General features: G+C 35.6%; 1 protein-coding gene and 1 long non-coding RNA gene across 3 annotated transcripts in view; one reads left to right on the top strand and one right to left on the bottom strand.

Annotated features, from left to right (window-relative positions):
* The window catches only part of LOC107521902, a 41,259-nt gene extending 24,946 nt beyond the window's left edge, over positions 1-16,313 (top strand). Inside the window, exon 3 of the long non-coding RNA XR_004951835.1 lies at positions 14,907-16,313. This is a non-coding gene — a long non-coding RNA (uncharacterized LOC107521902). The remainder of the gene's footprint in view (positions 1-14,906) is intronic.
* On the bottom strand, positions 608-23,902 carry SOX30 (SRY-box transcription factor 30). 2 transcript variants are annotated; one of them, XM_016167066.2, is made up of 5 exons: positions 22,891-23,902; positions 21,239-21,478; positions 19,817-19,996; positions 11,920-12,412; positions 608-1,149 (listed from the first exon to the last, which is right to left on the bottom strand). In XM_016167066.2, exons 1-5 carry the CDS (start codon positions 23,900-23,902, stop codon positions 768-770), a joined length of 2,307 nt encoding a protein of 768 aa, XP_016022552.1. In that variant the 3' UTR covers positions 608-767. The 2 variants fall into 2 exon arrangements, with proteins under 2 accessions (XP_016022552.1, XP_016022553.1); XM_016167067.2 differs by lacking the exon at positions 11,920-12,412 and having other exon boundaries at positions 1,031-1,149.
* Between the last annotated feature and the right edge of the window lie 528 nt (positions 23,903-24,430).

Genomic DNA, 24,430 nt, shown 5'->3' with positions numbered 1-24,430 from the left:
TAAATAAATATCGGTACGTGGTATGGAAATCATCATCCTTTGAACAATAAATACTCACTTTGCTTATTTCTAAACCCTAAACAGAAAACATCCAACAAGAACAATTTTATCTGTTTATTCATTTATAACAAAAGAAGAACAATGCATACCAAATGGAAAAAGATATCCAAAAAAGATGATGAAAATGTTTACAAACAGAAATGCCTAATTTAGCTGAAGGAATTACCCAAGTGCTGTTAAAACACATTTGCAACTTATAATTGGTTATCAATGTAAAGTTAGTAACTGAGTCCCAATTCACTACAAAAGTTATCGACATATTTTCAAAATGTTACATAAAAACTGACAACATCCATAAGTATTACATAAATACCAAACAAAAAAATCATGTCATAAAAGTAAATAAATGTAATCTGAGATAAAATACAATCACACTTGTCATGCCAGATATGTACTCTTTTTCCCTCACATATAATTGTGAGGATTTGGTATTTTGCACATGCCAAGATAAAGTGATGATAATATATGTTGATGCAAATTTCCGCCATAAAAATAAACTACTTCATATCTTAAATATTCCTACGATGAAACAACAGGACTCCAGTTTCACTAATAAAAACTTTATGAAAGCATAAATGCATTTGGTTTGACTCCTCAAATCATGGCTGAAAACTCTCAGCAAAGCATTCTAGGCTTTTTTTCTCACACCGACTGACCCAGAATATATTTTAAGAAATGTTTATTTTCTGTGCATATTTGTTTTAAAATTATAAATTCCTGAGCACTTTTTCTTCTTCCTCCTCATCACTATCAGTGACATTGACTTGCTGGATGCTAGAGGGAGTTGACGTCGGGGCTGTGAAGACGTTCTCCAAGGCTCCAATGTCCAGCTGTGGCATGGGATTTAGGTATTCTTCCCCACTGTGGCTATGGTTGTTATAGTAAGAGTTCCCATCCATGCTCTCACAACTCCGAGAATCTTCGCTGTGTGTGCGTTCATCTGGGTAGTCTCTAAAAGGATAGTCTCTATTTAAAGCTGAAAACATAGCCTCATGTTTTTGGTACCTGTCTTCATAATAACCAAGGCATTCTGGCATTGAACTTGGAAAATTTCCATAGCCAAAGGGAGGCCGACTATAAGGGCACGTGCTGCAGCAGAAAGACAAAAATGGAATTAGATCATACCTTGCCTACATGTTGCCTTGCATACAGACTAATTGATCAAATTTAACTGCATCCTCTTTGGGGCCTGGAAAGTCCCCAAGATAACTTTCTGCTAGCACTTCACGTATTATTGGCTCTTTTACTACAGCTTGGCCCTGATATAAAATAAATAGCAAGCTTGTGCCTGTAATTCTCACTAGCAGTATTATCTATTATCAGCTCGGGCTTCTTTTTGACAGCCTTGATAAGGAAAAATTACTTCTCTGGGCCGTTCTTTCATATTTTACACCATGTAAGGTTTTGGAAATGCAGGCTATGTTGTGCTGTGTGTGCTAAAAACTGACAGTAAGCAACACAACGATTGTTCTAACCAGAATTTGTAACAAAGCTTATGAGGGGAAAATATCTGATTGGGTTGAAATCAAGAGCTTCTGGGGAAGTCCTGGAACAGATGACAACTTTTTAATTGGCATTCAATTATGTAGTAAATTAAAAACATTCTTAATACCAGAAAGATTTAGAACTGATATTAAAAAGTGATTCTAAAGATCTTTTCAAAAAAAATTTTGAGGGCAGAAAGGTGAACAATTGAAAAGATTATTTTGATGATTTTTTAAAAGGCAAAAAAATTTGACATTTTTAAAAAGCAAATGTAAAAATTATGCCATTCAAATCTATTTGTCAAGTTTCTTAAATTTTTAAAGTATTTATTCTCCTTTACAAAGGCACAGAACAGGAATCATAGAAAGAGGTATATGGAAAAGTCCAACCAAGAGTTTCCTGGACACATAGACTCCACCTAGTGACAGATAACATAAACATAATGATCACACTAGCAAAGCCCTTGACAAGATGGATGTTTCATTTCATGCTCCCACATTAAAAAGAAAAAAAAGTCAGATTTGTTTCCTTCCCTTTAAAGATGTGTGACCGAAATCTAAGACCATCATCTCAAACTCTTTGAAAGTATGGTTATCTTCAGTGGTTTGGTGTCCCACCCCCAAATCTCCAAGTGCCAGGGACCTTGCCCAATGTTAGATAACACAAATGTGAGGCAAAGTTTCTAAAATGTTTCAGGTTTCCGTTCTTACTGCCTCATTCGGGGCTCTCTTTAAGTTAATGCATTGTGCTGCCAGCTGCCATGACTTTGCTCCTGTAACTTCCACCTTTAGGTCTCTCCATCCATTGAATTCCACAGGTACTTCAAGGGGGTGTTCAAATCTACCTCCTCCGCAAAGTGTTCACATCAGCTAGAAACAATTTAACCACTATTGTTTTTAGAAATCAATGTAGGCAAGATACTATTCAAGGCTTGGTAAAGAGTTTTTTTTAAAAAGGTCTAAAATCTAGGTTTATACTAGGCAGTTGCTAAAATCTAAAATGCAAATATCACATGGATATATTGGTGTGTTAAAAACAAGTTAGTGTTATATCCAGAGAACAAAAAGATCAATTAAGACAATAGTAATCCTAAAAAGTTCCATGAATGAAAATGAATAACTATAGCAGCATTATGGTGTAGTGGGAAAAGCATCACGTAGAATTATCAGAATAATAGAATTAGCCAACATGCAATAAGTATTTACTATGTTTTCTAGGCATTGGCTAAGGAATTTATATGTTATCTCTAATATTTCTTAGAACAACTCTATGAGATAGATACTACAATATCTCCACTTTACTGTTGAGGGAACAGAGCCTCAAAGAGATTTGCTAAAAGTCATATAATTAGTAAGTAGTAGAACAGAATCAGGCAATCTGACCCTAGAACTTGTTCTCCCAAACATCATGCCACACTACCTGGGTACTAGTTCTAGCTGTGCCACTTACAAACCTGGTAATCATAAGTAAATCTTAATTTATCTGAGTCTTAGGTCCTCCTTATATTAAATAGGAATAATATTGCCTGTTCTGTCAACTTAAAAGGTCTATCATAGAGAACTTGGGAGGGGATGTGAATGAGTACTTTGGAAACTAGAAACAGTCTCACAAGAAGCTACATTTAATAATGTATTGGTAAATATATACATACATGCATATTTTTATTTTCGAAAAGAAAAAATGCAAAGATAAAACAAAATCTAATTAAAATGGTTACCTTCATAAGAGGAGAGAAAGAAGAGGGGAGGAGACAGGAAGAGAAGCTAGACTTCTCAGAATATACCTTATATTACGTTTTTGACTTTGAAACTATATAAATATTTTATATAATTTTAAACATATTTAATATTTAAAAAATTGAAAGCAAATAAACTCAAGTTTACACCAAGTTGTAGATGTCTCAAATACAGAGAGAAACATCATTTCAAGGTATTTTAAATCTGATAGTTTCATTATACCTTCCTGGTAATGTATAATAAAGAAAAGAATCAGAAATAAATCTTAAACTGCATACAGTAATTTTATTGTTTGTGACATTGCTGCTTTGAAACTATTAATAGCATTGTTTTGAAAGTATACTCTCTCTTCATGTATATATGAGTATATACAGGAAGGAAAGGAAATATGTTTGGTAGGATAAAACAAATAAATGATAATATTATTATCATTAGGAACGAAGATTTTTAGGAGAAAAAGGTACTAGCAAATAAAGTCAAAGAACTTTATTTGAAACTACAATATTACATTCATTTTGGAAATATCAATCTTAACTCATATTTTCTCACAAAAAAAATACGTATTTTCTCGTATTTTCCACTGAAAAGCTCAGATACTCTGTTATCCTGTAGCAATAAGTATCCCTGTTGCCTCAAGTGTAATTTATAAATACCACCTTCAGTAAAAAAAACTTGGGACTTCTGGGTAAAATGGCTCATTTCAGGTCTCATACAGATAAAGTACAAGATGAACCTGGGACATACTGTGTCCAAGAGCAAAAAAAGCTATCAAACCAAAGGAGCTAACTTGTAGCCAGCCAACTGGACAAAAAAGGGAAATTTTGAGCATCAAAAAATACAATAAATAATGACTGCAAGGTATTGATTGAAACATACCAAATATATAAAAGTCCACTTGTTCATAATGATATTCTCAAAACAAAATAAGACTCATTGATATGGGGAAAGAATCAAGAGCTGATTCTGCCCTGCCTGTATTTCAAAGTAACCAAATAGTTGATGAGGGGAAGTTTTTCTTCATAAAAGAATTTTAGCTAATGAATGAAAAAATACATTAAATTAGAAAATCACCATGGATCTAGGTAACAATCACCATAGCTGCTAATATAATTATGCTGGTATTTCTCAACCTTAGGAACCATTAGAATAACTTAGGGAAAACTTTTAAAGAACACTGCTGCCCAGGTTTTAACTCCCAAAGATTCTAATTTATTTGTTCTGAGTTTTTCAAGTGATGCTACTATACAGATAAGAAATAAGAAGTAAGTACTGTTCTAGGTGGGGAAACTTATAACCAGACTGATAATACCTGAACCTACAGATCATTCTCAACATCACTAATAAAAACTTTATGTACCTCTCGATGTGAGACAAAGTACACAGCACCACCTGTGAGGTCTCACTGTCAAAAAAAATAAAATTGAACCTGAATCTAAACGAGTTGCAAGATCTAACAATCATTTTATAGGAAAAAATGAGTGATAAGAAAACATGTTAAACCATACACAAGGATATAATAAGCCAAATCTAGGATGTGGATAGTATCTTGTTTCTTCAATAAATATGACATTAAAAAAAAAAAAAAAGAGGATAAGTACTACTATAGCATAAAAGAGGCTTAAGAGACATAATCACAACCAATGTGTATTCCTTGCTTGGATCTTGTTTTATACAAACCAATTGTGAAAAGAGTTCTGAGACAATGAAGGAAATTAAAAATAAGGAATTATTAATATTTGTATGGAAATGGTAAGTGGTAATTTTTTTGAGTCCTTAACTAGTAAATATACATACTGATATTTGCAGGTGAAATTATATGATGTCTGTAATTCATTTTAAAACACTTAAGACACTCTCCGGCCAAAGGTAGGAGAAAGAAATGAACAAAGAATAGCTTAAATGTCAATAATTGTTGAAGTTGGGTGATGGATACATGAAGATTCATTATACTATTCCATCTGCTTTGCATATGAAAATTTCTATAACAAAATGGTAAATAGGCAAAAATAAATTATTCATGGCTTCTCTGACTTAATAATATGCATGTAAAGTTCCTCTATGCCTTTCCATGGCTTGATAGCTCATTTCTTTTTAGCATTGAATAATATTCCATTGTTTAGATGTACTACCATTTATTTATCTACTCACCTTATAAATAAAGCTGCTATAAACATCCATATATGCAGGTTTTTCTTGGTCATAAGTTTTCAATTCATTTGGATAAATACCAAGAGGTGTGACTGCTGGATCATATGGTAAGAGCATTTTTAGTTTTGTAAGAAACTGCCAATCTGTCTTCCAAAGTGGTTGTTTGATTGTGTAGTCCCACCAGTAATGAATTAAGAGTTTCCTTTGCTCCACATCTTTACCAGCATTTGGTGGTGTCAGCGTTTTGGATTTTGGAAATTCTGATATGTATGTAGTAGTATCTCTTTGTTGTTTAAATTTTCAATTCCCTAGTGATATTTGATGTGGAACATCTCTTCATGGCTTCACTACCATCTGTATATCTTCCTCAGTGAGGTATCCAATCAGGTCTTCTGTTCATTTTTAATCAGGTTATTCATTTTCTTATTGTTGAGTTTTAAGAGTTCCTTGTATTTTGGATAACAGTCCTTGATCAGTTGTATCTTTTGCAAATATTTTCTCTCAGTCTGTGGCTTATATTCTCATTCTCTTGATACCATACATTGTTTGATACTGTAACTTTGTAATAAGTTTGAAATAATGAATTGTGAGTCCTCTAATTTTGTACTTTTTCAAGATTGTTTTAATTATTTTGAGTCACAATCCCATACGAATTTTGGGATTAACTTTTCCGTTTCTGCAAAAAAGCCTTTAAGATTTTTAGAGATTATATTGATTCTGTATACTACTTTGGAAAGTATTGCCACCGTAACATAGTAAGACTCCCAATGCATAAACACAGACACTTTTCCATTTATTTAGGTCTTCTTTAGTTTCTTTCAGCAATGTTTGTTTTTCAGTTTACAAGTCTTGCACCTCCTTGGTTAGATTTATTCCTAAGCATTTTATTATTTTTGATGCTATTATAAATGAAATTGTTTTCTTAATATCCTTTTTGGATTTTTCTCATTGATAATTGCTAATGTATAGAAGAAATAAAAGTGATTTTTGTACATTGATCTTATACCCTGCACTTTTGCTGAATTCATTCATTAGCTCTAATTTCTGTACATTCTTTAGGATTATATATATATATTTATATATATTTTATATATATATATATGATTTTTTACGTATAGGGTCATGTGTGAATAAAGGTAATTTCATTTCTTTTCCATTTTGGATGTCTTTTTTTCTTACCAAATTGTTCTTGCTAGAACTTCAAGTACAATGTTGAATAGTAGTAGTAAAAGTGGGCATCCTTGTCTTGTTCCTGATCTTGTGGGGAAAAGCTTTGGTCCTTCATCATTGAGTATGATATTATGTATGGACTTCTGATAAATGTCCTTTACCATGTTGAGGAAGTTCCCTTCTAGTCTCAGTTTATTGAATAAGTTTTGAAATCAGAAATTGATTTTTATCATGAAAAGGTACTGAATTTTATCAAATTTTTTTTCTGCATCGGTTGAAATGATTGAGTGGTTTTGTTCCTTCATTCTATCAATGATGTGTATTACACTGATTTTTAGATATTGAACCACACATACATTACTGGGGTAAATTCTACTTGATCTTGGTGCATAATCCTTTTACTTTGCTGCTAGATTCAGGGTGCTAGTATTTTGTTCAGTATATTTTACATCTAGATTTTTAAGATATATTGGCCTGTAATTTTCTTTCTTGTGATATCTTTGTCTGGCTTTGGTAACAGAGTAATGTTGGCTATAGAAGTGTTCCCTCTTACAGTGAGAGCACTGATGTTAATTCCTGTTTAAATGTTTGGTAGAATTCACCAGTGAAGCTATCTAGTTCAGGGCTTATTTTTTGTTTGGAGGTTTTCGATCACTGATTCAATCTCTTGATATAGGTCTGTCAGATTTTCTGTTTCTTCTTGAGTCAGTTTTGGTAATTCATGTATTTGTCCATTTCATCTAGGTTACCAAACTTATTAGTGTACAATTATTCATTGTATTCTCCTATAATAGTTTTTTTTTCTGTAAGTTCAGAAGTAATGTACCCAATTTCATATCTGATTTTAGTAATTCATGTCTTCTTTTTCCCTTAGTCAAACTAAAAGTTTGCCAATTTTGTCAATCTTTTCAAAAAAGCCATGGCTTTCTTTTCTCTATTTCATTAAATTATCTATTGTTTTTCTATTTTTTATTTTATTTATCTCTACTCAAACCATTATTATTTCTTTCCTTCTGCCAGCTTTGGGTTTTCTTTGCTGTTCTTTTTTTCAGTTCCTTAAGGTATAAAGTTAGGTTGTTGACTTGAGATGTTCCTTTTCAAATATGGGGCATTGCAACTATAAACTTCCTTATCAGCACTGCTTTCATTATAAAGTCTCTTAAATTTTGGTATGTTGTGTTTTCATTCTCATTCATCTCAAATTATTTTGTAATATTCCTCATGATGTCGTTTTTGATTCACTGGTTGTTTAAGAGCCTGTTATTTAATTTCCATATATTTGTGAATTTTCCAGTTATTACTAGTTTCATTTCATCACGGTTGAAAAAGAACCTTTGTATAATTTCAACCTTTTAAAGTTTTTTGAGACTTATTTTGTGATCTAACATATGGTCTATCCTATCAAATATACCATGTGCATTTGAGAAGAATCCATATTTTGTTGTTGGATGGAGTAAATATATCTGCTAGATCTAGTTGGTTTACAGTGTTGTACAGTCTTCTATTTCCTTACTGATCTTCATTTTTCGATGAATGATCTTCTATCCATTATTTAAAGTTATGTATTAGGATAATATCTTATTCAACATTGAAAAGAAGAAAGCATTTCCTGTAAGATCAAGAGCAAGACAAGGAGATGCCCACTCTTGCCCCTTTTATTCAATATAGTATTAGAAGTCCTAGTTAGAGCGATTAGCCAAGAAAAAGAAGTAAAAGACATTCAAATCGGAAAAGAAGAAATAAAACTGCCTCTATTTGTAGATGGCATGCTAAAGATGTCACCAAAAAACTGTTAGAACTAAACAATGAATTCAATAAAGAGGCAGGATACAAAATCAATATACAAAATTCAGTTGTGTTTCTATCATTAACAATGAATTGTCTGAAAAAGAAATTAAGAAAACAATCCCATTTATAATTGCATTAAAAATAATAAAATATTTAGGAATAAATTTAACCAAGGAAATGAAAGACCTATACACTGAACTACAAGACATTCATGAAAAAAATGGAAGAAAACACAAATAAATGGAAAGACATTCCATGTTCCTAGATTGGAAAAAATAATATCACTAAAATTTCTAAACTATCCAAAGCAATCTACAGATTCAATGCAATCCCTATCAAAATTCCAATGGCATATTTCAGAGCAATAGTACAAACAATCCTAAAATTTGTGTGGAACCACAAAAGACCTCAAACAGCCAAAAAGCAATCTTGAGAAAGAAGAACAAACCTGGAGGCATTACACTCCCTGACTTTGAACTATATTACAAAGTTATAATAATCAAAACAATATGATATTGGCATAAAAGCAGACACATAAATCAGTGAAACAGAATAGAGAGCCCAGAAATAACCCCACATGTGCTCAAATGATTTATGACAAAGGAGCCAAGAATGTACAATGGGGAGAAGTCACATCTTCAATATATGGTGCTGGAAAACTGGATAGCTCCATGTAAACAAATGAAACCGGACTCCTATATTATACATTAACACAAAAATAAACTCAAAATGGATTAGACTTAAACATAGGACCTGAAACCATAAAACTACAAGAAGAAAACATAGGTAGTAAGCTCCTTGACATTAGTCTTGGTGATATTTTGAATTTGACACCAAAAGCAAATATAAGCGCATTGGACTATATCAAACTAAAAAGCTTCCATACGGCAAAGAAATGATAAGTTTAGCTAGGTATTAAATCATTCATTTTAAATTCCACATGCCTAGATAGTTATAGCAGAAGGTATTCCATGTTAGCTAAGTCTATCCTGTTTGGTGACTTGTTAAGTTCCCTCCTCCACAAAGGTTAGGCAAAAGACTGTATATGTCTGTAGATGTGTATTATTATGGGAAGTGGGTCCATAACTTCAATCAAATTTTTAAATGGGTCTATAATCCAAACAAAGGTTAAGGATAATTGCTTTTAACCTTTGTTGCCTAAAAATTTACAATGAGGATGCTATATATTCTTGCAAATCTGGGAATTCTTTGGACTTACTTTCCCATATATATATACATATGTATATGTGTGTGTGTGTATATATATATATATATATATATATATATATATAGTATTTCCTATGTGTTTTAAACTAAAAAATCCTCATTTTTCTTTCATATCCTTTCTACATCCACAATTGCAATAGACTTTTAAACACATTTATTCACTCAATGGCCAACAGAACAAAGATCCTAGATATCTCCTTTGCATGTAAAAGTATAAATACTGCAAGGAAGAGGAAGAAGAAAAGAAAGGGTTGGGGAAGAAAAAAGAACCCAGGACCCGCTGCATGTAAAGCAGACATACTAACCACTACTCTATGGAGCCACCCTCTAAAATAACTCTTTATTAAACTAAGCAAGCTCTTTGATTTTTACTCTAGATACACAGGGCAAAAAGGACTGCTTGAAAAATATGTATAGTTGATATATATTTATATATTTGACGTATATGTCAAATGCCATATCAATTATGATATTGAAATGGTTGAATAATTCTACATATAAGTGAATTAGAGTAGGGGAGAATTTCTTTATAGAAGATTCTGTTACCAGTCGGGAGAAGAGATAATAGAAAAATTCAGGAGGAATCAATTAATTTTGTCATTTAGCCAGACTAGATTTTACTGAAATATACTATCTACACAAACATAAATAAGATTATCCATTTCCTTGGGGGAAATTATCACATAAACACAGATAGAAGTTAGAAAAGTAGTCAAACAAAATTATAATTTATAAAACTCGTCTTCTGTTTTGGAAACTAGATTCAGCTTAATGTTTATGGTTGACATACTGCTTTGACATTCTTAAATAAAATAAAATTCAGTATACTACTATTAATTCACTTTATCTGTTTCCTCTAATAGCATCACTATTAATTAGCAATATGGCATTAAAGATAAAGGTATAGTTTCTGTCTTCTAAGGACTTATTTTCTAGAGCTCTTCCTCTTAAAATTAAGTTATCAGATGATCTGTACATTAACAGACAACTCCTATAAGCCTTGTCATGAATAAAGAAGATAAACTTCCTATGATTTTATCTATTTATTATATAAGGAAGCATTACCTGCCTCAAAGTCCACTTGACTACATGACTTTTCCATTCGAAAGTATGTATTTTGTATGTAATTCTCTGCTAGCAACTAAAAGCTGCCAATCAAGAAGAGCCATTATATTGAGGAGCCTTACTAATATAGTGAAATCTCCCTTTCTTCTGATCTCAATTCCTACTTTCACTTTCTTTCAGTCCTGGGCAAAGGACTTGAAAGCAAGCAATCCCATTATGAACTGAAGCAACACAATATGTATCTCAAAAGTTCTTTCATGGAGGCATTGGTATACCTAAGTCGGGGTAGTTTTACTTTCTAAATAACAATAGAAGACTGGTGTTAAACAAATAACACTCCAATCTTAACAGAAACTATTTCTGTCTCCACATTTAATAGCAATTGAAAAGTAGAGGTTAAAACGGCTCTATTATAATGCTTGCAAGGGAGTTAAATTCTATCATGCCAAAATGAAAAGTGACAAATTTGTTTTCCCTATAAACATCCCTATGATAATCAATTCTTTGCCTGGGAATTTATATGGGAAATGTTTGGTTAAAAGGGGCACTAAGAGGGAGTATAATTTTGGACAAGTCATCTAATTTCTCAGACCAAGTGCTCATCTCTATACCCTTACTATTCAAAGTGTGGTGCACAAACCAGCAGAATTGGCATCATTTGGGAGCTTATTAGAAATAATATCAGGTGTAGTATACCCTGGTATAGGATACTACCGTACCCCAGAACTACCGACTCAGAATTTGTATTTTAATAAGATCATATGTGAAAAAAACAGCTCTATACACTAAGGGGGGTTGATTACATGATCTTAATTTTTCTTATGACTAATTTTCCTCATAAATCAGATCTTACAACAGTGTACCCCATATTTCGTGTGGCAACAGTCAGCTAGAGCTGAATAGCAGCTGTCCCATTAGATCTTTCTTGGTAGATGGCCCTCTTTCAAGTGGTGATTTATGGACTCAGCCTTCTTCTACTCTGTGATTCTGCCATCTTTAACGTGTGGCATCCAAGGCCACTGTATTAAGGTGCATGAACCTGCAGAACCTCCCCCAGTCCTCATCTGGCCCACTTCATATATTCATGTTAACTGTTTGGCCCCTATTCAGCCTCTAATTTAAGTTATATTCCAAGGAGAATTGAGGAAGTCTTTTTTCCGGCAATAAAGAGATACCTTCAGAGGTAAAATTCATTAGCTGTATGTATTTTTAAGGTGAAAGGAAAAAAAGGTTCATTTACCTTGATGGAAAGTAGTGAGGTCCAGGTAGGAAGTAGGGGTGATGAAAAGAGAATCGCGGTGGGGTCCCAAACAGCGTGGCTGGATGGCCAAGGGGAGGGGGCTGGTAGACATGTGAGTGTGGAATAGGAGGAGCCTGGGGGATTGGAGCACTTCTGGGACAAGTGGAAACGCTGGGATACTCCTTGGGAGGTGGGATGGTCGAGGTTGCAAATCTGGCATGGGCAGTACTTGCACTAGTTGGAATCCTGTTGGTGCTCTCCAGAGAGACAGGTGTGGGTCTCTTCACAGGGCGATTGGCTCCAGAATGCAGCCGATGAGTGTCCGTTTGGGAGGGCCCAGCAAAGCGCTGGGTGGGGAGTGCTGGGCGGAGAGGCAGATTTGGAGCCTGGACGGCCACCTGGGCAGTACTGGAAACGCTGGGCTGAAAAAGTGTGATGGGGCTTGGGCGCTGGACTGCAGGTGTGGGCAGCTGGATGTCAGGTGGGGCTTCACCTTTAGAAATAAAAATAGCATAGTCAGGCATTACTTGAGTAAGTCCACGTTTTTCTTTTTCTTTTTCAGTTGAATTTAATAAACTGTGTAACCAGAAGCCTTCACTAAACACCTTACCTAATAGCATCACTTTTATAGCATTTTGAACAAACTGAAGTCAACTTGTTCACTTATTTTATTTTATATTTTTTGGTCTCTCTTTCCCACCTAAATTCTAAGTGCCATGAGAGGAGAGATCTTTTCTGTTTTGTTCATGCGGCTATATCCAAGGCTCTAAATTCTGCTTGCTACTGAATGGGTGCTCAACAATTTTTTTGATGAATAAAGAAATGAACAAAATTATTGAGTGGAGTTAAAAAATAAATACATACAAATGCTGGTATGTATATGTAAATGTTTCTAAAAGAAATACTATGGGACTACTAATAGTGCTTACTTTTAAGGAGTGGTCGTCTAGGAGAGGAGACAGGGGTGGGGCAGTAGGAAAAGCCAGACTTTCATTTTATACCTGTCAGTACTATTTGAATTTTCTATTATCTAAATCTATGAATTTTATTTTTAATATTAATAGAAGTTTCAGTGTAGTGGCATGGGTTATTTTTCTTTTATTTTGTATACTTCTCTACATTAAACCAAATTATAAATTACATATAATTAAAAAACTAAAGAAATGACCAAATTATTTCACTTTACCTCATTCAATCTGAATACAGAAGGAAATTCCAAAGTGAGAATAGGATTTGCCACAGGTCAATTTGCAACAGATATGAAAGGAATATTATTGTAGCAGGGCATGACAGATATGGCAGAATTTTTAAAAGTAGGTGAAACAACTCTGTATTTAATCTTTGTGTTCCTGAAGAAGAAAAGACTACTGACTGAGTTGCTGAATTATCCGAATGACGCAGTTAGCCTAAATTTAACTACTCTTTTTTTAAAAAGAGAGAGAGAGAGAGAGAGAGAGAGAGAGAGAGAGAGAGAGAGAGAGAGAGAGAAGGCATAGCAATACTGCCAAGATCTAGTTTATTTCAATGCAGTTAGGTCTCTGTTAATATAGAAGACTCAATGGTTAGAAATGTCTCTGTCAGAGGGTCAAAAGAATGTCCATCATTGATCTTGGCTCAGCCTTGCCCAAGTAAGACCTTGCCCAGATAATACCCCTCTTGAGTACGAAGGTAGGAAATTAAGGAATACATCCATCTGTTTCAAGATTGCTTCTAACCCAGTATAGTGGAGGCAACACAGGAACAGGGTACAGATGAAGCTGTCCTGTTTTCAGTGGATGGGATTATGTGGACGAGCCCTCCCATTTGTGAGGCACAGGCTTTAGGTAGGCTTTTGCTGATTAATTAAGAATACAGTAATTTCCCTCCTCCTATTTTCTCAGAAACTGTAAATCTATCACTTATTAGAAAACAGCATATATTTTTATTATTATTTACATATCTGCCACCCTAACCACAATCATGAAACTGGAATTTGAGAGCAGAAATTTTTATTCATGTTTATGTCCCCCATATCTGGAATAGAACCTGGTTAATAGCTAAGAAAAGTACAACTTGATGAAAGAAATAGCAAACTAACAAAAAAGCCTTTAGCTGACAGCACTTCTAACACTGATCTGGTATAAGGAGATCTAACCCTCTAAACAACTATGGAAAGAAGACTGACTTATAGAATCTTTCAAAGTGCTGACTGAATAATCCATGCATTCAAGACACCTGCTCTTAAAAGCTACCTTTGATTCAGATTTCCTTTCCCCATACCCAGTACAAAAACAATTAGTCCTCAGTAAAACAGTACGGTCTTTCTAGGCAAAGGAAATAAGTTACAGGAGCTGTACAGACCATCAATATTATCTCAGTTACCAAAGAAGGACTCATCTTTTAGCTAATACCAAATGTTCTTTTCTACCAAAGATATTTCTATAAAACAAGGGGTACCAGTGAGACATGGGGTGATAAATTATGCATTCATTTAATTCAACAGATTTTCACTAAGCAACTAATATGTCAGGCTGTTTTGGTTTGAGGTAAAACATTATATAGACAGTTATATGGAAGTAATGAAGATGTCCTAAATGCCAAAATTCAGGTTGCTAAGCAGGAGGCAATTAATGTCTGCAGCATCTAATCATCTTTGATAAACTGTCAGTGAATAGGAAAGGCTTGTAGTAAAGGAAGAACTCTAATGTGTCAAACTGCAGATAAGGTATGAAAAAGACTAGCCAATCACCTGTTTTCTTGACTTCTAGCACACGGCCAGATTATATTCCCAGCTTCCCTTGCGGTTAGGAGTGGCCATGTGGCTAAAGGGTTATCCAAAAGAATGCAAGTAGAAGTGATGTGCACCACTTCTGAGACTGGCCTATAAAAACCTCTCACACATCTGTACACATAAAACTAACACAATGTTATATATTAGTTATATCTCAATAAAAATAAGTAAAAACAACTCTCACTCATGATCTTCCATGCTTTTGTCCCTTGTGCAGGTTCATGCATATTAGCATGGTGACCTTGGATGCCATATATTAAGGATGGAAGAATCATAAGGTAGAAGAAGCCTGAGTCCATAAACCACCCCTTGAAAGAGAGCCATCTACCAACCAAAAACACCTATTTGGACTTTTTATGGATAAAAAATAAATCATAATGTGTTTAAACCATTAAAAATTGGTGCTTGTTGAAGCAGCCGGCATATCTATAGAAGAGTATGACAAAGACAAAAGAAAAAATTAAAAATCTCCTGCCACTCACTCCCAAAGAGGAAGCCTGTGCTGAATAAATGAAGGGTGCAAACAGATTTTTGTTGTGTGATGGGGAGGAACAGTGAAGAAGTGAAGAATGGCAGAAACTAAGGACAGACCAAATTTCTCTACAAGAAAAAGCTGTATGGAGGTTTGTGAGAAGGAGAGGAGGACCAGCATGTGAGGAGAAAGAAACAGAGGAAGAGAGAGGAAGAGATGATAAAGAGAAACAGAGTAAGAGACAAAGATATAGTGACAAATATTGGAAATGGAGAATTGGGAAGAATAGTTAGGCAACTGCTAAGAAAAGTAGGACTTTGGGGAGAGTCAAACAAAATAAGCAGCTCCAGGAAGACTTATTGTATATTGAACCATGTTATTCTTCCCTACTCCCTCAAGAAAACCTAAAATAAAGAGCTATATGACCTCTCAAGGAATTTCCAAGCCAGATTTGTGTTTCTCATGGATATAACACTTTACTGGAATGGACCTTAAGGCAGAAACAAGACCAGATTCTTTGGATTATAATAGTATCTAAATGATAGAGGTTTATTTTGGTTTGGTTTGGTTAAGCAAGAAGAGGTGCGTAAACCAAAATGCCACTATATGTCTACTATCAACAAAATTAAAATAGTAAACATTTTTTAAACTAAAAATTTAGAGAAAATGTATGAATTTAGGGGAGTGAAAGAGATCAACTGATTTAAGATCTAATAAGGAAAACCAATTTCATGCTTGAGAAATAAAATGTAAAAAAGAAAATAAGCTCACTAGAAAATTCCTATATACATATAAAGTGACATTTTAAAGCCAAGGAAAATAATTATAGCTTCTACCAAAGTTCCAGAAGCCTTTAAAATAAACAAATGTGAGCTCTTATTATAAAATGGAAATCCTGGCATAATTGGCATCAAAGACATTTGATAAAACAAAGATTAGATCTAAATAATTCTGGACTATTGTATTATGAGCACTTTCAGAAACAGAAGAGCTTTAGATGTGGCATTAAATGTGAGAGACAGAGTAAACATAATGCATTGGTCATAAAAATGATACCAAACTAGATAATACAGATTTATCAAAGAGATAATAAAATTAGTAGTATTTGTATTGATCCTTTTTATTAAGTACCTTATAAACTCATTGACAGTAGAGCCTGTAAAAATGTTTTTGTATTTTGTCCCCAGCACGAATTTAACCCATAATCGGCACTTAATAAACATCGGGAAGTGAGGGACAAGGAGGCAGGCATGCAAATGTGGCACTTAAGAAGACATCTGAGATGGAACATTCACCAAATCAAGAGAGAATACTAAATTACATGATCAGATTTCAAACAGAGCGACTTAATGAGATAAAAATGTACCCCTGGTACCTCGAGGGTCCTCAACCCTCAGGCCGTGGACCAGTATCAGTCTGTGGCCTGTTAGAAACCGGGCCGTACAACAGAAGGTAAGTGGCTGGTGAGCAAGCAAAGCTTCATCTGTATTTGCAAGCCACTCTCTAGCACTAGCATCACCACCTCAGCTCCACCTGGTATTATCAGGCATTAGATTTTCATAGGAGCACCGGCCCCTGGTGCCAAAAAGGTTGGGTACCACTGTGGTACAGGACAAATGATTGCTTACTGGAACAAACAGCTTTAGTAGAATACACAGTAAAATGAAATAAGCTTGAGTGAGAACCAAATAATGGATATAGATTAATAGAAATTATGTGAATTCTGTGTGTGAAATGTTAGGTAGTAGTGATGACAACATATTTAAATTTCATATTCTAACAAGAAAAGACAAAAAAATACACTCTGGAGTTATTAGATTTTTAGAAACATAAATATTGGCTAGGTAAAAAAAGCTGATAGAAATAACTAAAATTAAAATTTCATAGAAAAATGGGTCATTTTATATGATGTAAAAAAACCAGATAAAAAAATGCACCTCAAAAATCATCTTTTTAAAATGAAAAGATTGTCCAAATGCATAAAACAGAGAAGCCCACGTGTGTGACTCAGACACAATAAAAGTGAGGCAGTCAAAAGGAAAATTGAAAGAGTCACATGTGAGGGACCTCGAAGTAAATATTAACTGAATCTTTAAATATTTCTACAGACAGAAAAAAAAAATCAGTGAAATAGTCATTACAGTATAAAAGGCAACTGAAAGGAGAACAGAGATAGTCAATAAACTCCTTCCTACTAAATAAGACATTAAGAAAATTTCTCAACTCTAATTCATTTTTATAGCATGTAGGTTAGAATATTAGATCAATTGCAGTATAATGGCAGGCTCACAGAATGTTCTAATCCACACTGACAAAATATATAACTAGATCTTAGGTGGCATTTACTTAAGAACTATCGAGAAACTCAAAGTTAAAACTGAGAAAATATTTAAGTAGATACAAATGGTGTCAGAGAAATTTCGGAAAGTTGACATAACTCCCAGCTATTGGAAGTGGTAATCTTGAGAATTATAGCTTGGCAAGTCTATTTTCCACATCTGAAAAGCTGGCAAAATCTATACAATATATCAATGCACAAAGTCTGCTAGAAAAAAGAAAGCAAATTGTTTCTTTAAGAGATAAGTCATACCTCACTAAATTATTATCTTTCTTCCATGGGAATAAAGCAAACAAATTTGCAAAATAAAATTGGCATGACTTTATATTTAGAATATAAAATTAGTTGAAAGAAATAAAAAAGGAAAAGTATAAAAATTCATATCTGCAGATGCTAAAAGATTTAAAGTATGATGCCCCTAGGGATCTGTTCTATAATTTGTTCATATTTGTTTTATAAATGACTTAGAATAAATGACTTAGAAATAAACAGTGAAATTTCCAAATGTGCAAGTGAAACAAGCTCCTCTAAGTAATATAATGCCAAGCTTATGAGAACAAATTAAAAGGATATATTTCAAAACTGTAGACCTGGGCAGTGAAGTAACAGATAAATTTTATCGTTAACTATTAAGAGACATATCTAGAGAAATAATTCCCAAATTATGCTTACAAGATAATGATCTCTGCTTATCATTTGAGATCCAAGAAAAGAATCTTTATGGCGACTACATATCATCAAAAATAAGAGATGGGGGGGGGAAGCAAACAAAAGATTATTATCTCACCTTAGATTTAAGTACTGTTGTATGTGGCTCTAAATGATTCCTGTAATTCTGCCTGCCATACTTAAATAGAACATCATGGATGCAAGAACTCTAACATTAGAAGAAAATCCTCCAGTTTCTATCTACCCCACATCTTTGCTCAGAATTGCATAAAATTAATACAGTCCACCCTTGCATCTGCACGGGATTGGTTGCAAGACCCCAGTGGATACTGGAATCCGTGGAAACTCATGTCCCTTATATAAAATGACATGGAACCATGCATACAGTTGGCCTTCTGCATCTGTGGAGCAAAAACACTATTTGCTGTTGGCTGAATCTGTGAATACAAAATTGGCTGATCTGGAGGGCCAACTGTATTGAGTGAAAAAATTAGCATATAAATGGATCCATGCAGTTCAAACTCATGTTGTTCATGGGTCAACTGTATGTTGTATAAAAGTGTCAACTGCTTCAAATAAGAACATCAATAAATCTTTTCCTGGGAAGCGAAAACATGCAGCATTTAACAGTATATAGAAGCAAATGGAAGAGAGGTCTTAAAAAAGGATTAAGAAAGATTATAAAAGCAGAAATCACAAATAACATAGCAAAGAAAACAAGATAACATTAGCATAATTAAGCCTAGGTTGAAATGCAGGATTAGAGGAAATACTGACAAGTAGTGAAGAGTGAAAGTGCCTGACTGTGATGGGAAAGAACAGGAACACAGAATGAGCTTTCTGCATCTTTCTTTTCAATGTAGACATTTTGAATGTGGCTTTGTTGCTATCAATTGCTAATATGTTACACACACACACACATAAAAATTGAAAATACTTAAGATTCTAAGTTAATTTTCAATATATCTAAACCTTTTAGCACATAGGGGTGCCTTTATTACCAGAAGGAGCTGAGCAAGTAAAAACTAGAAAAATCAGTAGTTTTAGGAAGTGAAGGTAAAAATCTCTGCCTAAGAGATGGTATGTCTTGGAAGGACCAATGATGGATAGCCTTATAACATGTTATTAAATTACTAGCTTCTCAATTTTGAGTTCTCACAAGCAAGAGACGGGAATGTTGTAAAGAACTGATAATAGAGGGAAAAATTAGGGAATGACAATATAATGAACCAAATATTTCTAAAGCAGCAAGAGAACAGTTTTAACAGATCAATCATTACTAACTTTCAGGACAGGATGCCTCACACTCCATTAGCAAGGCATTCTTTTGTGCCAGTAGTAAAAAGATACCTGTTTCCTGTTGAATTATCTCAGTCATTTCCTATGTTATCAGCCTAATCTATGGGCTCACTCTGATTTGCTTAATAGGTCTGTTTTACACATGGAATATTTGCTACTCTGGCAAACCCAAATGCTTTGATATTTATTGAAATTTTTCCTTCTCTGATTTAATGTTTTCACTTACTTCTTCATTTGTTTCTTCGTTGTATTTCTAAATTCTTAAGCTAACAGAAACAAAATTTCGACTTAAGTAGTAAAATTTTCACAGTTATTTAAAAATTCATAATCTACAATGAAACCAACTCACCAACTGGATGAGTGATGGTGTTCTGTAGGCTGGGAATTACCACAGAGTAGGTAGGTGAGCGATAAGGATAAATTGTTGTAGGATTTGTAGAGATGATATTCTGTGTGGTACCAGAAAATACATTGGAAACACTTAGAGGGAAGCGTTTTCGCTTCCCTGGTCGAGGTTGATAAACCCAACCTATAGAAGAAGATAAACTTTTTAATTTGAACATATAGACCCTATTTAGCCCTTAAATAGTTTTTTTCACATCAAAAGTTCAAAGCATGTCTAAGGTTTTAACAAAATAAATTATTGACTAAAGTATCTTTTCCAGCTCTGTGATACTATTTCTGTGCATTTTAGCATACATTATCCATATGGTTCCTAATTAGTGGCCAACGTTGTAACCTATAATTCAAAGGAGGAGCAAAATCAAATGTCTTGTATCCAAAGACACATACTGAATCTGTAGAAAAAGCAACATTAAAGGCACTGGGCTGGAATCCCAAAGCTTTTCCTCTAACTTATTATAAAACAATGCCCCAGTAAGATAGTATTCCTCTTCTCCTGTTTTCTCACTTTCTATATGATACAATTGTCCATATCTTACACTGATATGGTCACTAACGACCAATCACTATTTTTATGCCTAATTCAGGAAGAATCACTCTTCTAGACTTGGTCATCTCCAAGTCCACAAACAACCTGATTTCCTTTCAAAGTCAGAAGAGTGGAGTTATGGCAACTGAAACCACTGTATAATCATAACTACTGGTTCCCTATAATCACTGCCTCTGACAATTCCTCTTTAGAACCTCTCTGCTCATACTTCAGAAAAAAAATAATTCTTTTCCTGCTATGCACAAGTCATGTTAGGCATACACTGTGCATTTACCCAAGCTTAATTTTTATGTCCTTACTGCTGGGGAGGAAATCAGAATACATTTCAAACTACATCATGGTGAAGATAAATGTATCAATCAGAAGGCAGGACTATGTTCTGATAAACATATAATATTAAAGTAGAGCATGGTGTTAATCCCTGCATTCTCATTGTCTTTAAGTGTGTATTGCTTATTTTTTCTATTATTATAATTTCAACATAATTTTCTAGTATATTTGCAAAGCTCCTAGAACTCTGGAGCTTTACCTTCATTAAATTTACATCTATATATTTAACCAAAACCACAGTATAACTGTATGTCCCCTGGTTTGCATTAGATAACAAACCCAGATGATCCTCTACTTGGTTCTGTTAAAGAAAATTTATGCCAAGTATCAGTTAAATCCTAAGTATAACATCAGCCATTATTCTCTTTTTTGTAACTATCAGATTAGAAAAAAAAATAACACATTTTTGACTTTCAATCTCAACCTAACTTACTTTTTACATAAATACACTCATTTAAAATTAGAAAGAAGCTTTAATCGTTTCATTACCAGGAAATTCCTCTCTGTGCTTTTCTTTAATCTTTTGTGCTTCATCATAATAAGGTTTTTTCTGTTCTTCACTAAGTTTGTTCCACTCTAACCCAAGCTGGACACTGATTTCTGCATTGTTGGCTGCTGGGTTAGCTTTGGCTAGTGCTGGCCGGTGGATCCTTGCCCAAACCATAAATGCATTCATGGGTCGCTTCACATGACCATTTCTGTCCTTACTGAAGGGAGTGTCTGGTATTCCTACGTGACAAAAATTCAGAGACTAAATTAATATGCCATACACATGTGCACAATTTTAAAGTGAAGTACACTTCCACCTATATCGATTTTTTAAATCTAGAGGAAATAAAACACTTCAATTTAGCCAAAGAACTGCCAGTATTCCAGAATTCCTTATAACGCCTGAACTCAGCATTCTAAGTTATAGTTTAGAATGATTCTCCTTTTCCTCAAAAGAATAACATTGTTGAAGATACTGTGGAAGAAACGACATTGAAGATACAGCAAACTGCTGGCTTAGTACTTCTTTGAGCTTTATCAATACTTCTTATAATAATTAACATTTAGTTTATTTCCCATTAAAAACAACCTATTAATGGAGGACAGGAACTATAACTTATTCATGACAATAATCCTACATTAGGTAGGTATTCCCTAAATGTTTAAAGAAAGTGATTTAAATACCCATTCAAGCAAAAATATTTACTATATTATTTGCATTTCATTATGAAGGTGAAGCTCCTCAACACCTTCTTACATTCTCTTTATTTTAGGGTTACTTTATATACATAATTTTCAAAAACACAAAGAATGAAATAAGTATTATAAAGTTTTCCCTTCCTCTCCTTTAGAAAATGTAAACTAAGTTTAAAAATTACTGAAGATAAAAGCAAGAGGGTGGGGTGGGAAGAAAGAATCAGTAAATAAAACAACAAATGTAAAAGTTAATGAAAATATGAACTGAAGATTAATATGACTTTCCATGACATTCATTGGTATAGTGTTTTGTCTGAAATCTTAAGAATTTTCTAATCATAGCTGGAGATAATGGATATAAATATCTACCTGTAGTTGCCATTTTTTAAAAAACAAATTTTCTCTTATTCTCCAGTATTTTCTCATTTTCTATATTTCTCTAAGTCCTTAGCTTCTGGAATACTAAAATGTTATATTTAATCATGTACCGTTTTCCCCTAGAAAACATTTACTGTTCATTTTTAAAGAAAAATAACCTCTAAATTCTGTAAAACTTTTCTATTTAATTGCAACTATTTTTTCATTAGACACCACTTCTGCTTCTTGATACCCATAAAAATATCAAGCTATAATACTCTTAAATGTTATCTGTAGCATATAAACTAAGGGCTTTGTGTTACCTAGAAAGAATACTTCTATTTTTAGTCACATCTAAATCTCAACTTCACTAGACCTTAAGTTTTTTTGTTTTTTTTGTTCGGGAATGTAAAACGCATTAGTATATTTTACTGGTACATGGACGAGTCAATCAGAAGGAATACTTGTGCAGACTTTGCCCTGAAAAGAATCAGTTCCATGATTTTATTTTTCTAGTTTAGACTTCTAAACTGCTGACATGTCAGCTCTGTGGCAACATAGACAAAATTTGAAAACCAGATTCCCCTGTCGTCTAATACCTGCATCGGAGGGAAGCACGGTGAGTGGGACATCTTTGGTTTCGATTTTTACAGAAGGCTCCAGTAAGGATTGCATTTTAATAGGCACTGGTGTCAAGGGGACCTTGGCCAATCGTATCAGTTCTGAAGGTGGAGGTCCCTGAAACTGGATCCGGGCCCCAGGGGGGACCGTGTGGAGAGTCAAAGGGATTCTGAGGTCTTGCTGGTGCGGCCCAAAGGCGCTAGTCGGCTGGGCCAGGATGACCTCCTTGCTGCCATGGACCAACCCATTGGACGTGGTTTCCGAGCCGAGTCTGCAGTCCTCGCGGAGTCTCTCGGGCTCCTCCGTTTTGATGATTCCTTCTCTGATGGCCGTCAGGCTTTTGCCTTCCCCGCCTTTCGCCGCGTTCCTTATGACATCCTCCGCCTCTAATTTGCCTTTCTTCTCGTCCCCTCGGCGACTGTCGAGGCCCAGCCCCAGGCCTTCCACCTTGGCTGCCCTTGAGGTCCTAGGCCCCGCCTCGACTGCTCTCCGAAGCCCCACCGAAGAATCAAAGCAGTGGCCCGGTTCCTGCTTTTCAGCCTTGACGTGCAGCGCCCGGGACTGCATCGGATGCAACTCGGGCCTGCAAGGGGCTCCCTCCGATGTGGGTGGCGGGGGCGGCAGCAACAGCAGCTCGGGCCTCAGCTGCAGCAGCCGCGCCTGCGCGGGGGAGGCGGCAGCGCCTTCGTCCCGGGCCTGAGGCAGTGGTGGCCCTGGCGGCAGTAGCAACACCTGCTCCGGCTTCACCTGTAGCAGCCGCCGAGCCGACGGCTGTACGCTCGACGCCGCAGCCTCCCCGCACGACGAGGCCACGGCCGCAATGGCGGCCGCGCACAAGGCAGGTGGCGACACAGGAGGCTCGAAGGCTGCTGCCCGAAAGGGGGTGCCCTCGACCGAGAGGGGGGGCGGAGCTGGGCGCAGTGGGCGCGGCGGAGTCGCCCGCGGCAGTTGGCGAGGCTGAGGTGGCGGCTCCGGCCTGGCTCTCTCCATGGGGGGAGGGGGACGCCCCGGCCTGCTCCCGGCCGGGATTGTGAGCTCAGCCGTTTGTTGGTGACCTTCCCCCTCCCCCTTTCGGTTAAGGCCCTTCCAAGGCCTTTGCTACCCAGAACCCTACGCGGTTCAAAAAGCCGCCCTCCGTCGTGGCCTCGTCCAATCGCAAGTGTCCCAGTACCCCGGCCCGCCAATCACAGCGTCCTCCGGCTCCTCCTACCCTCTGCTCTTTCCTCGTGCAGAGCCCTCGAATCACCCGCGATGGCCCGGGCCGCGGCACGTGCTGCCCATTTTCCCCTCTCTTACTCTCCGTCTCTTCTGAGTTCTCTTCCGGCAGTTGTCCTTAGTTACCCCTCCCCCCCACAGCACCCGACAATGGCGTTGCCCGGGAAACTGCGGTTCCACGCCACTGACCCCCAGGTGATAAAGTCACGTGAGTCCCTTGCGCGGGCTGAGGAACCCAGTCTTATACGTGCGGTTTGTTTGCGCTGCCAGAATGCCCGACAGGTCCTGAGCATCACGGGAAAA

The sequence above is a fragment of the Rousettus aegyptiacus genome, unplaced genomic scaffold (genome assembly GCF_014176215.1).
Source record: "Rousettus aegyptiacus isolate mRouAeg1 unplaced genomic scaffold, mRouAeg1.p scaffold_m13_p_7, whole genome shotgun sequence".
Lineage (NCBI taxonomy): Eukaryota > Metazoa > Chordata > Mammalia > Chiroptera > Pteropodidae > Rousettus > Rousettus aegyptiacus.
The sequence above is the reverse complement of the archived record's forward strand: the minus strand, read 5'-3'. Positions and strand labels throughout refer to the sequence as shown.